Source organism: Musca domestica, unplaced genomic scaffold (genome assembly GCF_030504385.1).
Source record: "Musca domestica strain aabys unplaced genomic scaffold, Musca_domestica.polishedcontigs.V.1.1 115, whole genome shotgun sequence".
In the NCBI taxonomy this organism is placed as follows: domain Eukaryota; kingdom Metazoa; phylum Arthropoda; class Insecta; order Diptera; family Muscidae; genus Musca; species Musca domestica.
The window spans coordinates 1,834,938-1,849,093 of record NW_026712145.1 but is presented as its reverse complement, the minus strand read 5'-3'; the positions used below and the strand labels follow the sequence as shown (position 1 = coordinate 1,849,093).

The window sequence follows — 14,156 nt, the reverse complement described above, 5'->3', positions numbered from 1 at the left end:
AATATATTGAGGTTCCAGAAGGGGTTCGCAGATATATATCATCTTCACAACAGATATGGTGTATTAGCAAAAATGTTTGGATGTATAAAATTTTAAGGATGCTTATTTCGCTTTATTTGAGCGTTTTGTTTTTCAAAATCTTGAACCCAATGTGGGGGAGGCGCTAGAAGAAATTGTCCGATCTCTTCCATTTTCATCACAAATCTTGTGTTAAATGAAATATTGGGATGCCACAAGTCTGAATGGAATACGATGTTAATTTCGCGTTTTATGAGCTCCAGGGATATTCAAAATTTTGATGCTTTGTTGGGGTGGACCGATATATTCCATCATCACAGCAGATCTTGTGTTAGTAGAAATAATGGGAAGTGTGAAATTTGAAGAGAACCCGATGCTTATTTCGAATTTAATAATCGTTTTGCAAACATTTGACCCTTTGTGGGTGAGGTACCAGAAGGAATGGTCCGATCTCTACCTTCTTTGTAACAGATCTTATGTTAAGGGAAATATTGTGATGTGCCTAGACTGAATGGAATCGGAAGTTTTTTTTGCGTTTTATGAGCTTCATTGATATTCAAAATGCTGACACTTTGTGTGGGAGGTACCAGAATTCCAATCCATCTTCACACCAGACCTTGGGTTAATAAAAATATTGTAATGTGTGAGTTTATCCAAATTTTTGACCCTTTGTGGGGGAGGTAATTGATGGAGTGGATATTGTCCATTTTCTCACCTGACCTAGAACAGATGCAAATATTAGGATTTGCAAAGTTGATGCGAAATCGGATGATTCTTTCTCTTTTTGTGCAGTAAAATATATATTTTTGAAAATTTCGACATTTTGTGGGAGAGGTACTAGAAGGAGTGGACCGATATTGCCCATCTCCGAACTCGATCTAAGTTTGACAATAATATTACAATGTACCAAGTTTGGAAAATGTCGGATACTCCCTTTGAGAGTTATCGGGCGTACCAGCCAGCCAGACAGACGGACGGACGGACGGACGGACTTCGCTAGATCGACTCCAAATGTCCTGAAACGGTGTTGGTGCAAAGAGACCTAGGGTCTAAAACCGTTATTTCAATGAGACACGTTTTGGCCTATCAGATGCTTTATACCCTCTCTAGCCACATGGCTGAGGGTATAAAAAGAATAGGGAAATAACTGACTTACTGACAATCAACGCCCAGACGAAACCACCGAAACTAGAATCTTTAAATTTTGCACGAGTGACAGTCTTAGGGTTGTTGGAAATTCTTACCTACTGAAGGGTATGAAAAGTACCCAAAAATTAATACTTTAGATTTCTGAAATTTGAAATGAGAGTCATTGATGGTGTGCAGGATAGAGGTACCAAATGTTTTCTGGAAATTCACACTTTAAGGTTACGAAAAGTTCTAGAATGGTACTAAAATTCGGAAATGGTATCATTTGGGATTATGAGAACAGATAGAGCTAACAACATGAGAATCAAGGTTGAAAAATATGTACTAAGGGTGCGAACTGTACTAAATGGTACTAAATTTGAATCAATTTGGCTTGGCGTGAAGGGATGGAGCAGAATTTTTTCAATTTTGTATCGGGGGTCCCTGTTGGTGGTAGTTGATAAAGAAGTGGCTTTGGAAATGTGTACTACAAGTGCTCGAAAAGTACTAAATAGTACTTTATTTGGTATTAGGTGAAATATAATGTTTGACATTTGAAATTTCGTACTAGGGTCGCTGTTCATGTGTAGCCTGGACATATGGAGGTGGTTTCGAAAATGCGTACTATAATTTTTCGAATAGTACTAAATTGAGATTGAGATGGGAACCCGAAATTTGATATTCTCTGTTGGTATTGGGAACTTGGAATTGGGATATAAAGGTACGGTTTTGAATATGTGTACTGTAATTGAACGAAAAGTACTGAATGGTACTATATTTGGTATTGGGTGAAAGGATAGAGATAGAATTCTTAAATTTGATATTTAGATTACTGTTGGTATCTGTGTTTGAGATTTGGCTGTATTTCGTAAATTCGTCCTTTATTGGTGCGAAAAGTTCCAAATGGTTCCACTAATTTGGTATTGGGTGAAGGGTTAGGGCTTTGATATTAAGGTCTCTGTTGGTATCTGGAACCAAGATGTGGAGGTGGTTTTGGAAATGTGAATTATAATTGTACGAAGAGTACTAAATAGTACTAAATGTGGTGTTGATTGAAGGTATAGAGTTGGAATCCCGAAATTTGATATTGAGATCTATGTTGTTATCTGCAACTGAGATGTGGAGGTGGTTTTTGAGATGTGTTCTATAATTGTACTAAAATTACTAATTAGTACTAAATTTGGTATTGGGTGAAGGAATAGATCTGAATTCCTAAAATTTGCTATAGATGTCGCTGTTGGTGTATGTGGTAAAGATATGGAGGTGATTTTGGAAATGTGTACTATAGTTGTACGAAAAGTACTAAATGTTACTAAATTTGGTACTGGGTGATGGAATAGAGCTGATATCCTGAAATTTAATTTAAATGCCTTGGTGTCTGTGGTTAATATCTGGAGGTAGTTTTAGGCATATTTACTATAATTGTTCGAAAAAAAGTAAGTGTTGCTAAATTGGATGAAAGGTTAGAAGTTGAATCCCGAAATTTGATATTGATGTCTCCGGTGGTATTTGGTGTTGATATCAGGTGGTTTTATAATCGGTCGAAAAGTGGTAAATGTGGATCACTGTTGTTGCTGAGGCTGAGGAGGTGTAGATTATTTGAAGAATTTTTAAATTAAATTTGGTGTCAGATGTCAAATCGAACAAGTTGTGCATTTTGAGTACTAACTAGGCCTAACACGACCTGTCGGAACGAATCTACAATTTTAAGGTGGACTTTTCGCGGACGAAGTAGCGGGCACTTGCCACTAAGTGATATCGCCGAAAACATTATACACCTAAAGAAAATTTTAAGAAATCTTAATCCGAAAATTAAAAAAAAAAACTGTAACAATCTAAAAAGCAGTAAGTTCGTCCGGGCCGAAATTTTAAATACCCTCCACCAGTTGGAACGAATTTGGACATTTTCAAAAAATAAAATCCCTTAAAAATTCTGTTAAAATTTTAAAAATACGGAATACAGCCGTTATATTGTGGTCTATACGACGTGGACCTACATAGGCTTTGTTTGTCATATTAAAATTCGAAACTTAAAATAAACGGTGAACAATGTAGTTAAAATCCTCAAAATGCCGTATATAGGGAGGTACCGTTACATCGGAGCTATACGAAGACCTGGAGCTGGATAGACAATTTTCTGTCACATACTGTAGTTCCCATTACGAGCTCTAAATACATAATCTCCGGTGAATAATGACGCTAAAATCACCAAATTATAGGGTGGTACCGTAATATGGGCGCTATGCGAAGACGTGGACCTGCATACGAAATTTTCTGTCTTAGGCTTTAGTATCCATTACGAAATTCAAATTCTAAATTTTAAACAATTCCGGTGAATAACGACGCTAAAATCACCACAATACCGAATATAGGGAGGTACCATTATATGGAGGCTATACGAAGACATGGACCTGCACAGACAATTTTCTGTCTTAGGCTGTAGTATCCATTTCCAACTTCAAATGCCAAATTGGAAACTATTCCGGTGAGCAAGGTCGCTAAAATCATCAAAATAGCGAATATCGGGAGGTACTGTTATATGGGGGCTATACGAAGACATGGATCTGCACAGACAATTTTCTGTCTTAGGCTTTAGTATTTATTACGAACTTCAAATTCAAAATTTTAAACAATTCCGGTGAATAATGTCGCTAAAATCATTAAAATAGCGAATATCGGGAGGTACTGTTATATGGGGGCTATATGAAAACGTAGACCTATATGATCCATTTACGAACTTAACCTGCCTACTGGCAAAATATACATGTGTGCAAAATTTTAGGCGTCTATCTCAATTCGTTCGAAAGGCAACAGACGGACAGACGGACATCGCTAAATGGACTTAGAATTTTATGCTGATCAAATATATATATTTTGTTGGGTCCGACATGAGTTTTTCGAGGAGATACAAACGGAATGACAAAGTAAATATACGCTCCATGGTATGGTGGAAGGTATAAAAACGGGGAAAATTGTCCTCCTCTATTTTGGTTGCTTTGGTTGATGTAAACCTTTAAAAACGCCAATACACCTGCCTCGTAGTTTTAGCTCTACTTTCATATTCTGCGGGATTTTTCCTGTAGTTATTTAAAAATGGAATTTTGTCGCACTGTTTATTTAATGGCAGTCGCAGTGTAAGGCTAAAATTTTCAACCCTAATTATAACCTTCAGCAAAACTTCTTTCTTCATTTGGGGCAATGACCGTTTTTTACTTTAGAATTGGATTTAAGAAGCGTAATAGGTTAGCTGCACCCAAATTATTGGATATTCGCTCATACAAACCACTGTCCCGACACAAATTTGAAAATTTGTGTTGTCTATAGATATTTAGTTTCAGAATTCTGTAAAAAATGTAATTTGTTTATTTTTTATCCTAATTATACTAATTATGACAGAATATCACACAACCATTCGAGAAATTTTCACTTAACTGCTTCATATAGGGTGGCAGCTAAATGAAAACCATTCATGGTATTTTCGAAATTGAAAACAAAATATCTTGAACCTCTTGATTTTTTTTAAGGTCAATGACCAAGGAAGTGTGGTAGGGTGGGTTATTAACCGCAAGTATTGAAAATAAATCGACTCACTGCCTTTTCATTTAAATACAGGTCTTGAAAATTCGTTTCAATATTTGATTTTATTTTTGTATTTAAATCCATAATAAATTAAAATTATTGCGGATAGAAAAATTAGGAATTTGCGAAGTAGGAGGATATATAATTTGAAATATTTTTGGATTCTATAACCTATTTGAAAAAAAAGTATTCAGAATCGTTCACGTGTTTAACTTTCACTTTAATTCAGCGGGTTTTTTGGTCAGTTCAAATTTTTGCTCTAGAAAATTATTTATAAGCCTGCGTATAAATCTAGAGCAGTCAATGTCCCAAAGAACCCATTTCTGGATGTGAATTTCGAAATTCGGATAATTTATGCGCATCAATGACCCAATAAACGAATTGATTTGAATCGAATCAAAAGTTTGAAAAATAAAAAACAAGAACAAATACTGAATTACAACTTTGGAGAAAAAAAAAACAAATTTTCAAAAATCAAACAGGGCTTGGCCGATCAATGGCTACCGATGGAGGTGGTGTTGGATGACTGCCCCGCTGTTATATATAAGTCATCACTCGCTGGCTAATTTATGCCCAGCCGAAGAACCTGTTAATAATGTGTGTAAATTAATTAAAATATATAAATAATACAAGCGTGTCTGCGGCATATTTAGTCAGTGATTAGCATTAGCAGGGAGAACAGTGATCTCGGAATCGTTGGTTACAAATGGAGTTACGTTTTAGTCGATTTTTGGTGTTTCTTTTGGCATCACTGCTGGAGAGTAGTTGGGTGCGATGCCAGTTGCCATTTGACGAGTTATTGCCTCCCGTGGCCCCAGCTGCTGAGGTTGGGCAATCCTTGAATTTGCCACCCGGAAAACCGGCCAGAACACCCAATACCGTGGATAGAAACAGTATACGCCAGAGCGTGGCCGATGCTGCCGGCAGTGGTAGTGTTGTGGTTCAAACCCCCAATGGCCCGATAAGGGGCAAAGAGTGGGGCATGTATTTTAGCTGGGAGTCCATACCCTATGCCAAGCCTCCGGTGGGGAAATTGCGTTTTGAAGATCCCCAGCCGTTGGATCAAAAATGGCCAACGGAACTCAATGCCACCGTTTATCCACAATATTGCCTGCAATGGTTCCGGGACCATGGTGTCAACAAATTGCGGGGCCAAGAGGATTGCCTTACCCTTAGCATTTACACACCCAAGCCAAGAGGCGTCAAATATCCCGTCGTGGTATTTCTTCATGGTGGCCAATTCATGATGGGTGGTGGCCCAGAATTTGATCCAGAGCCCTCCATGGTGGGCAGTCGTATTGTCATGGTAAAGGTCAACTATCGTTTGGGCCCCTTGGGCTTCCTCAGCACCGGAGACAATGTCATACCCGGTAACTATGGCCTAAAGGACCAATTGCTGGCCCTGCAATGGATTAAACAAAACATTGCCAACTTCGATGGAGATCCAAACAAAATCTTGCTTTTGGGACATGGAGCTGGAGGAGCCAGCACCCATTTGCATATGCTGAGGCCCTCGCTGGCCAACACTGCCAAGGCAGCCATTTCAATGAGCGGTGTGGCCCTAAACCCCTGGGCCGTAATTGCCAAGCCGCAGGACAATGCCAATCGCCTGGCAGCGGCCGTTAATTGCACGGCCAGGTCCAGCCAGGATCTGAAAACTTGTCTACAATCCCGCAATGCCACCGATATTGTTAATGCCGTTCAAACTCTCCTAAACTGGGGCTACAATCCCCTGGTACCCTTCGGGCCCGTGGTGGAGCCGAAAAATGCCAAAAATGCCTTCCTTACCGAACAACCTGAGGCCATCATAAAATCCGGACGCTTCAGTCACATTCCCTGGCTGGTATCCTATACGAGTCATGATGGCAATTTCAATGCTGCCGAACTTTTGAGAATAAATCCAAGGACAGGCACGGAATACATCAATGAAATGAACAAAAATTGGCTCGACTTAGCACCGCAAAATCTCTTTCTGCAACACATTAGCAAAGATCCGCGCAGTTATGCCCAGGGTCTAAAGGATGCCTATTTGGGTGATGAACCATTCTCCACGAAATCCTATGCCAAGGTAGAGGAAATGTACACAGATGTTTTGGTGAAGAATGGCGTTCTGAAGGCTATGCAGCTACATAGTCGCTATTCAAAGGCTCCAGTTTATGGTTTTGTCTACGATATTGCCTCGAATTATGCCATTGGCTACGATTTGGCATTCCGAACGGATATTAAGTTTGGTGAGTTTGAGAGAATTTTTATTTTTATTTGAAAAAATGTGCAGAATTGAATTGAGAATTTTATATAAAAAATAGCCAAAATTTGTTAAGACAGAGAGAACTACTTTTCCCATTACTAGGTAATGACCACACCATACATTCTGCATTACCCGTTTGTCAAAAAAAGATATACAAATTTTCAAAGATAATAATAACGTCCACATTTCAAGCAAGGATTTCAAATTTAGAAACCCATTAAAATTTTTTTTAGGAGAGAACAACTTTTGCCATTATTCGGTAATGACCATACATTCTGCCATACATTCTGCATTACCCGTTTTTCAAGAAAGATAAACCAATTTTCAAAAATAATAATAACGTCCAGATTTCAAACAAGGATTTCAAATTTAGAAACTCATCAAAATTTTTTAGAAGAGAGCAACTTTTCCCATTATTCGGTAATGACAACAGCATACATTCTGCATTACCCGTATGACAAAAAAAAAAAACGTCTAACATTTTCACAAAAAATGTCGTAAATTTTATTGATAAATTCAAATGTTTTAGAAAATTTTAGCAAAAATTTTTAAAGTGGGTAACAGCAACTTTCCCCATTACTTGGTAATGACACCAGCATACATTCTGCATTACCCGCATGACGAAACAACATTTTAAAATTTTCACACCAAAAAATGTAGAGCATGCAATTGGGAATTTCAAATGTTGATATATCAGCAAAAAAATATTAAGAGGGAAACATCAACTTTTTCCCATTACAGAGTAATGACAACAGCATTACCAGTATGACAAAAAAAAACATCTAAATGTTCACAAAAAATGTCGGGAATTTTATTAAGAATTTCAAATGAGGATTAATTAGGAAAAATTTGTTAAGAGGAAAACAGCATCTTTCCACATTACAGGGTAATGGCACCAGCATACATTTTGCATTACCCGTAAAAAAGATCCAAAATATTTACTAAAAAATGGGAATTTTATTAATATTTTCAAATGTGGATTAATTAACAAAATATTGTTAAGAGGGAAACATCAGCTTTTTCCCATTACTGGGTAATGACACCAGCATACACTCTGCATTACCATTATGACAAAAAAAGGATTCAAAATTTTCACACAAAAAATGTCGAGAATTTTATTGAGAATTTCAAATGAGTATTAATTAGGAAAAATTTGTTAAGAGGGAAATAGTAACATTTACCCATTACTGGGTAATGACAACAGTAAACATTATTCACTACCCGTATGACAAAAAAGTCTAAAATTTACACACAAAAAATGTCGAGAATTTTTTAAGAGATTCAAATGTTGATTAATTAAGAGGAAAATTGTTAAGAGAAAAGCATCTACTTTTTCCCATTACTGGGTAATGGCATTACCCGTCCGACAACAAATCGTCTATAATATTCCAAAAAAAAAAATAATGTCGAAAATTTAATTTTGAACTAAAATGTTGGAAAGAGAACGAAAAGAAAATTTTACTCAAATGTGTGTTTGGTCTGCAGAACTTTTGGTATTAAAAATGGGCTATATAGGTCTACGATATCGCATACCCCATATGACTGTACCTCCCTTTATTCGATATTTTGATGATTCTAGCTAAATTAGTCAATTGTTTCAAATTTCGTATTTGGAGGTCCAAATGGGTACTACAGTCTGTGACAGAAAATTGTCTGTGTAGGTTCACGTCTTCGTATAGCCCCCATATAACGGTACCTCCCGATATTCGGTATTTTCATGATTTTAACGACATTATTCCCCGGAATTGTTTCAAATTTGGTATTTGAAGTTCGAAAGAGATACTACAGCCTAAGACAGAAAATTGTTTGTGCAGGTCCACGTCTTCATATAGCCCCCATATAACAGTACCTCCCTATATTCGGTATTTTGATGATTTTAGCGACATTATTAACCGGAGTTGTTTCAAATTTGGTATTTGAAGTTCGTAATGGATACTACAGCCTATGACAGAAAATTGCCTGTGCAGGTTCAGGTCTTCGAATAGGCCCCATATATTAGTACCTCCCTATATTCGGTATTTTGACGAGTTTAGGTACAATACCCACCAAAAGAGTTTGAGATGTCGTATTTGAACTTCGTAATGGATGCTACAGCCTATGACAGAAAATTGTCTAGGCTGGTCTTCGCACAGCTGGCGATATAACGGTACCTCCCTATATACGATATTTTGATGATTTAAGCTACATTATTTACCGTTTATTTCAAGTTTCGAATTTTAATATGGTAATGACTTATGACAAACAATGCCTATGTAGGTCCACGTCGTATAGACACCTATATAACGGCTATATTCGGTTTTTAAGGATTTTATTTCCAAATTCGTTCCAAATGGTGGAGGGTATTCAAAGTTCATCTTTCCATTTTTATACTAAACTAGCAAGTGCCCGCTACTTCGATAGAGAAAAGCCCACCTTAAAATTTTAGATTCGTACTCAAATGGATACAATTTTTCAATGAAAACTTCATACGTCGTATGCCAACCCCAGAAACCAACAGTGACCTCAATATCAAATTTCCGATTTCAGCTCTATCCCTTCCCTCAATATCAAATTTAGTTAAATTTTGTTCTTTTCGAGCAATAATAGAACACATTTGCAAAACAACAACCAGATTTCAATTTCAGATACCAACAGAAAGCTCAATATCAACTTTCAGAATTTTACCTCTATCCCTTCATTCAATACCAAATTTAGTAATATTTAGTACACATATGCAGAAAGATCCAAAATTAGTATCATTTTCGAACAATTATAGTACGAATTTGCAAAACCACCACTTGATACCAACAGAGACCTCAATGCCAAATTTCAGCTCTATACAAAACTTATTAATTTCCAACACCACCTCTATATCTCATTTCCAAATATCAAAAGAGAACTCAATATCAAATTTGAAGATTCAAGCGCTATGCCTTCACCCAACACCAAATTTAGTACCATTTAGTACTTTTTCGAACAATTATAGTACCCATTTGCAAAACCACCTCCATATCTCAACCAGAGACACCAACAGCGACACATAGTACATATATCCAAAACCACCAGATCTGAATCTCATATACCAACAGAGACCTCAATATCAAATTTAAATATATTTTTCTCTATCCCTTCACCCAATACCAAATTTAGTACCATTTTGTACTTTTTCGAACAATTATAGTACACATTTCCAAAACCACCTCCATTTCTCAATTTCAGATACCATCAGAGATCTCAATATCAAATTTGAGGATTCCATCCCTATCCATTCACCCAAAACCAATTTAGTAATTTTTTATACAATTATAGTACACATTTCCGAAACCACCCCATATGTCCAGGCTACACATAAACAGTGATCATAATACCAGATTTCACTTGATTTCAAATTGAACCAATTTTAGTACTATTTAGTACCTTTCGTGTAATTATAGTACAGATTTCCAAAACCACCTCTATATCCCATTTCCAGATACCAACAGTGACATCTATATCAAATTTCAGGATTTCAGCTCTTTACCTTCACCCAATACCAAATTCAGTACCACTTAGTACTTTTCGTACTACTTTAGTAAAGATTTGCTAAATTACCTCCATATCTGTATGCCACACATGAACAGCGACCCCAATACCAAATTTCAGATTTCAAGCACCATCTAGTCATCCAATATCAAATTGTATATCAAATTGTACCAAATACAGTACTAATTAGTGCTGTTCGTGCTTTTCGTGCACTTGTAGTACATGCTTCCAATACCACCTCTTTATCATAAACCTACCACCAACGGGGATCCCAAATACCAACATTTCAAATTACCAGTTTCTTACGTTTACCCAAAACCAAAATGTACCAAAATTATTACCATTTAGTACAGTTCCCTCACTTAGTACACATTTACAAAACCATCTCCACATATCAAACCCATTTCAAAAAATTGATTCTCATACCTAATTCTAAAATATTGCCACTATCCTTTCACATAATTCCCAAATGGAAGCGAATTCAGTACTTATGCTGCACTTATTGTTAGAATTTCAAAAACCCCTTTCGTTTGCCTATCCTACACAGCATTAAAGACTTGCGCTCCAAATTTCAGAGTTCCAGCTCTACTTCTTAACCCAATAAACAATGTTAATACTATTTAGTACATACTTCCAAGTTTTCTTCCAAGTATCAACCAAACCGTACAAAAGTTCATTCTAATGCCAAATTTAAGATTTCCAACTCAATCCCATACCCAAAACCGAAATTTAGTACCATTTTGTACTTTTTAGCATGTATTTCCAAAACCACCTCCATATTTCAACCCTACACACCAACTGTGATCCTAACACCAAATTTAAAATTTCTCCATATCCTAATCCGACAGAAATCTTATTTCCAAATTTCAGGATACCAGCCCTATCTATTTACCCAAATCCTAATTGTTTCAAAGTATGAATTCCCAAAGCTTCCTTCATACCACAATCCTACACTTCCATAATAAGCCAATTCCGAAGTTCATTCATCCTTATCGGTTCGCCTAAGTACAGATTGTATCAAATTTAGTACCTATTGTACAGATAAGTACGAATTTCCAAAACTTCCTACATAACCCAATCCTACACTCCAACAGTAGTCTTAATTCCAAATTTCAGGATTGCAGCTCTATCGGTTCACATTAATCCAATTTGTATCAAATTTAGTACATATAAATACAAATATCCAAAATTACCTACATATCCCAATCTTACACTCCGACAGTAATCGTATTTCCAATTTTGAGGATACCAGCTCTATTGGTTCACCCAAATCCAAATTGTACCAAATTATTTAGTATCACTCAAGTACAAAATTTTCATAACTACCTACATTATACAGTCCAACAGAGATCTTATTTTCAAATTCCAGTATTCTAACTCTACTGGATCACCCAAAAATTTAAATTGTACGAAATTTAGTTTCATTTAGTCCACTTAAGTACAAATTTTCATAACTACCTACATCGTACAGTCCAATAGAAATCTTATTTTCAAATTTCAGAATTCCAACTCTACCGGTTCACTAAAAATTTGAATTGTACCAAACTTAGTACCATTTAGTACGAATCTCTAAAACCAGTCCTAGAATCGAATAGAAATCTTATTTCCAAATTTCAGGATTTCAACTCTATTGGTTTTCCCAAAATTTAAGTTGTACCAAATTTAGTACCATTCAGTACGAACACATAAGTACGAATTCCCAAAACTACCTACATACCACAGTCCTTCTATGCAATATTAATATTATTTCCAAATTTCAGGATTCTAACCCTATTGGTTCCCACAAAATTTAAATTGTACCAAATTTAGTACCATTCAGTACGAGCTCTAAGTACGAATTTCCATAACTACCTACATACCTCAGTCCTAGAATGCAATAGTAATTTTATTTCCAAATTTTAGTATTCCAACTCTATTGGTTATCCGAAAATTTAAATTGTACCAAATTTAGTACCAGTTAGTACCCAAAAGTACAATTTTTCATAACATCGTACATACCTCAGTCCTACAATGCAATAGTAATCTTATTCCCAAATTTCTGAATTCCAACTCTATCGGTTCACCCAAAATTAAAATTGTACCAAATTTAGTACCATTTAGGACCAACACTTAAGTGCGAATTTCCAAAACTACCTACATTCCTCGGTCCAGAAAGCAAAAGTATTCTTATTTCTAAATTTCAAAATTCCAGCTCTATCGGTTCACCCAAATCGAAATTGTACCAAATTTAGTACTTTTAGTGCACATAAGTACAAATTTCGAAAAATCTTCCATATCAAAATTCTACACTCCGCCAGAAATGTTAATTGCAAATTTCAGGAATCCAGCTCCATCCGTTCCTGAAAATTCAAATTATACTAAATTTAGTACCCTTTAGTACATTTCGTATACATGAGCACACACTTCCTAAACTACCTCCTCACATCGACTCTACTCCTCAACCTGGATTCACAATTGCAAATTTAAAGTTCTTACTCTAGCCGTTCTCATGCTACGTCACAAATGTAGTACATTTTAGTACTTTTAGTACACTTCGAATTTTCAAAAACCCTTTGGTACATCTATCAAACACTCCATCAGAGGTACCCATTTCAAAAAGTTCTTCATAAGAGCTCTAGCTTCACTCCATCCTCAAAAAAGAGGGTACCATATTTAGTACCTTTTAATATTTTTCGTGCCGTTTTAGTACGAATTTCCAGAATTAATTAAATTCTTGTGAAAATCTGAATCTAATCTATCTAATGTAAATTTCAGGTGCCAGTCATTTGGATGACATCACATTGTTGCTGAGACCCGTTTTTCGCAGTACAGCCCGACCCGATGAGGTGGTGGTATCCCAAAGGCTGGTGAATTTATTAGGAGATTTTGCCGATTTTGGGTAAGTTTTCGCTTTTTTTTTTCAACAACAAAAATGTATTCAACTCTTTTAAATAATTTTTTGTCTTTTTCCTTTTAGTGGCCTCTCCTATGGCAGATGTAATTTTGAGAAAAACACCAAAGCCACTTCGAACAGTTTGCGATTGCTGTGGATTACCAAGGATTCGTGTGAAACTGTTATACAGGATGTGAATTGAAAAAAAAATGTGGCATTTAATTCCATTTATCTCCAAGACTGAGAGGCTAGACTTTGGAAAGAATTCAAGTTGATGTGAATTTATAGCAGAATAAGACGAAATTTTATTTAGTAGGGAAAATAAGTCAAGTCTGGCATTTAAAATAAAATTTTATTTAAGTTTTGTTATTTAGGGATATTTCGAAATAAAAAAAAATTGAAATATAAAACATTAAATAACAGGGGGTTTCTAATTAATTATTAAAATTGAAATACTCGAAGGACCAATGTGTGACAGGAGTTTTGAAACCAAGTTAACGATAAGCTATTTGTATACCCTCAGCCATATGGCTAGAGAGGGTATATATCACTTGATACGGTCAAAAGGTGCCTCATCGAAATAACGATTTTAGACCCTAAATCTCTTTGGACCAAATCAGTTTCAGGACATTTGGAGTCGATCTAGCGACGTCCATCCGTCCGTCTGTCTGGCAGGGGCGCACGATAACTCTCGAAGGGAGTATCGGATTTGATCCAAACTTGCTACATTGTAATATTATTATCAAATCTAGATCGACTTCGGAGATGGGTAATACCGGTCCACTCCCTCTGGTACCTCCCACACAAATG

At 36.1% G+C, this 14,156-nt stretch overlaps 1 protein-coding gene across 1 annotated transcript; it reads left to right on the top strand.

Moving 5' to 3' along the window:
- Nucleotides 1–5,314: 5,314 nt before the first annotated feature.
- On the top strand, nucleotides 5,315–13,651 carry LOC101889188 (esterase P-like). The gene is made up of 3 exons (XM_005183882.4): nucleotides 5,315–6,956; nucleotides 13,229–13,352; nucleotides 13,431–13,651. Exons 1-3 carry the CDS (start codon nucleotides 5,432–5,434, stop codon nucleotides 13,546–13,548), a joined length of 1,767 nt encoding a protein of 588 aa, XP_005183939.4. The 5' UTR covers nucleotides 5,315–5,431; the 3' UTR covers nucleotides 13,549–13,651.
- Nucleotides 13,652–14,156: the final 505 nt, after the last annotated feature.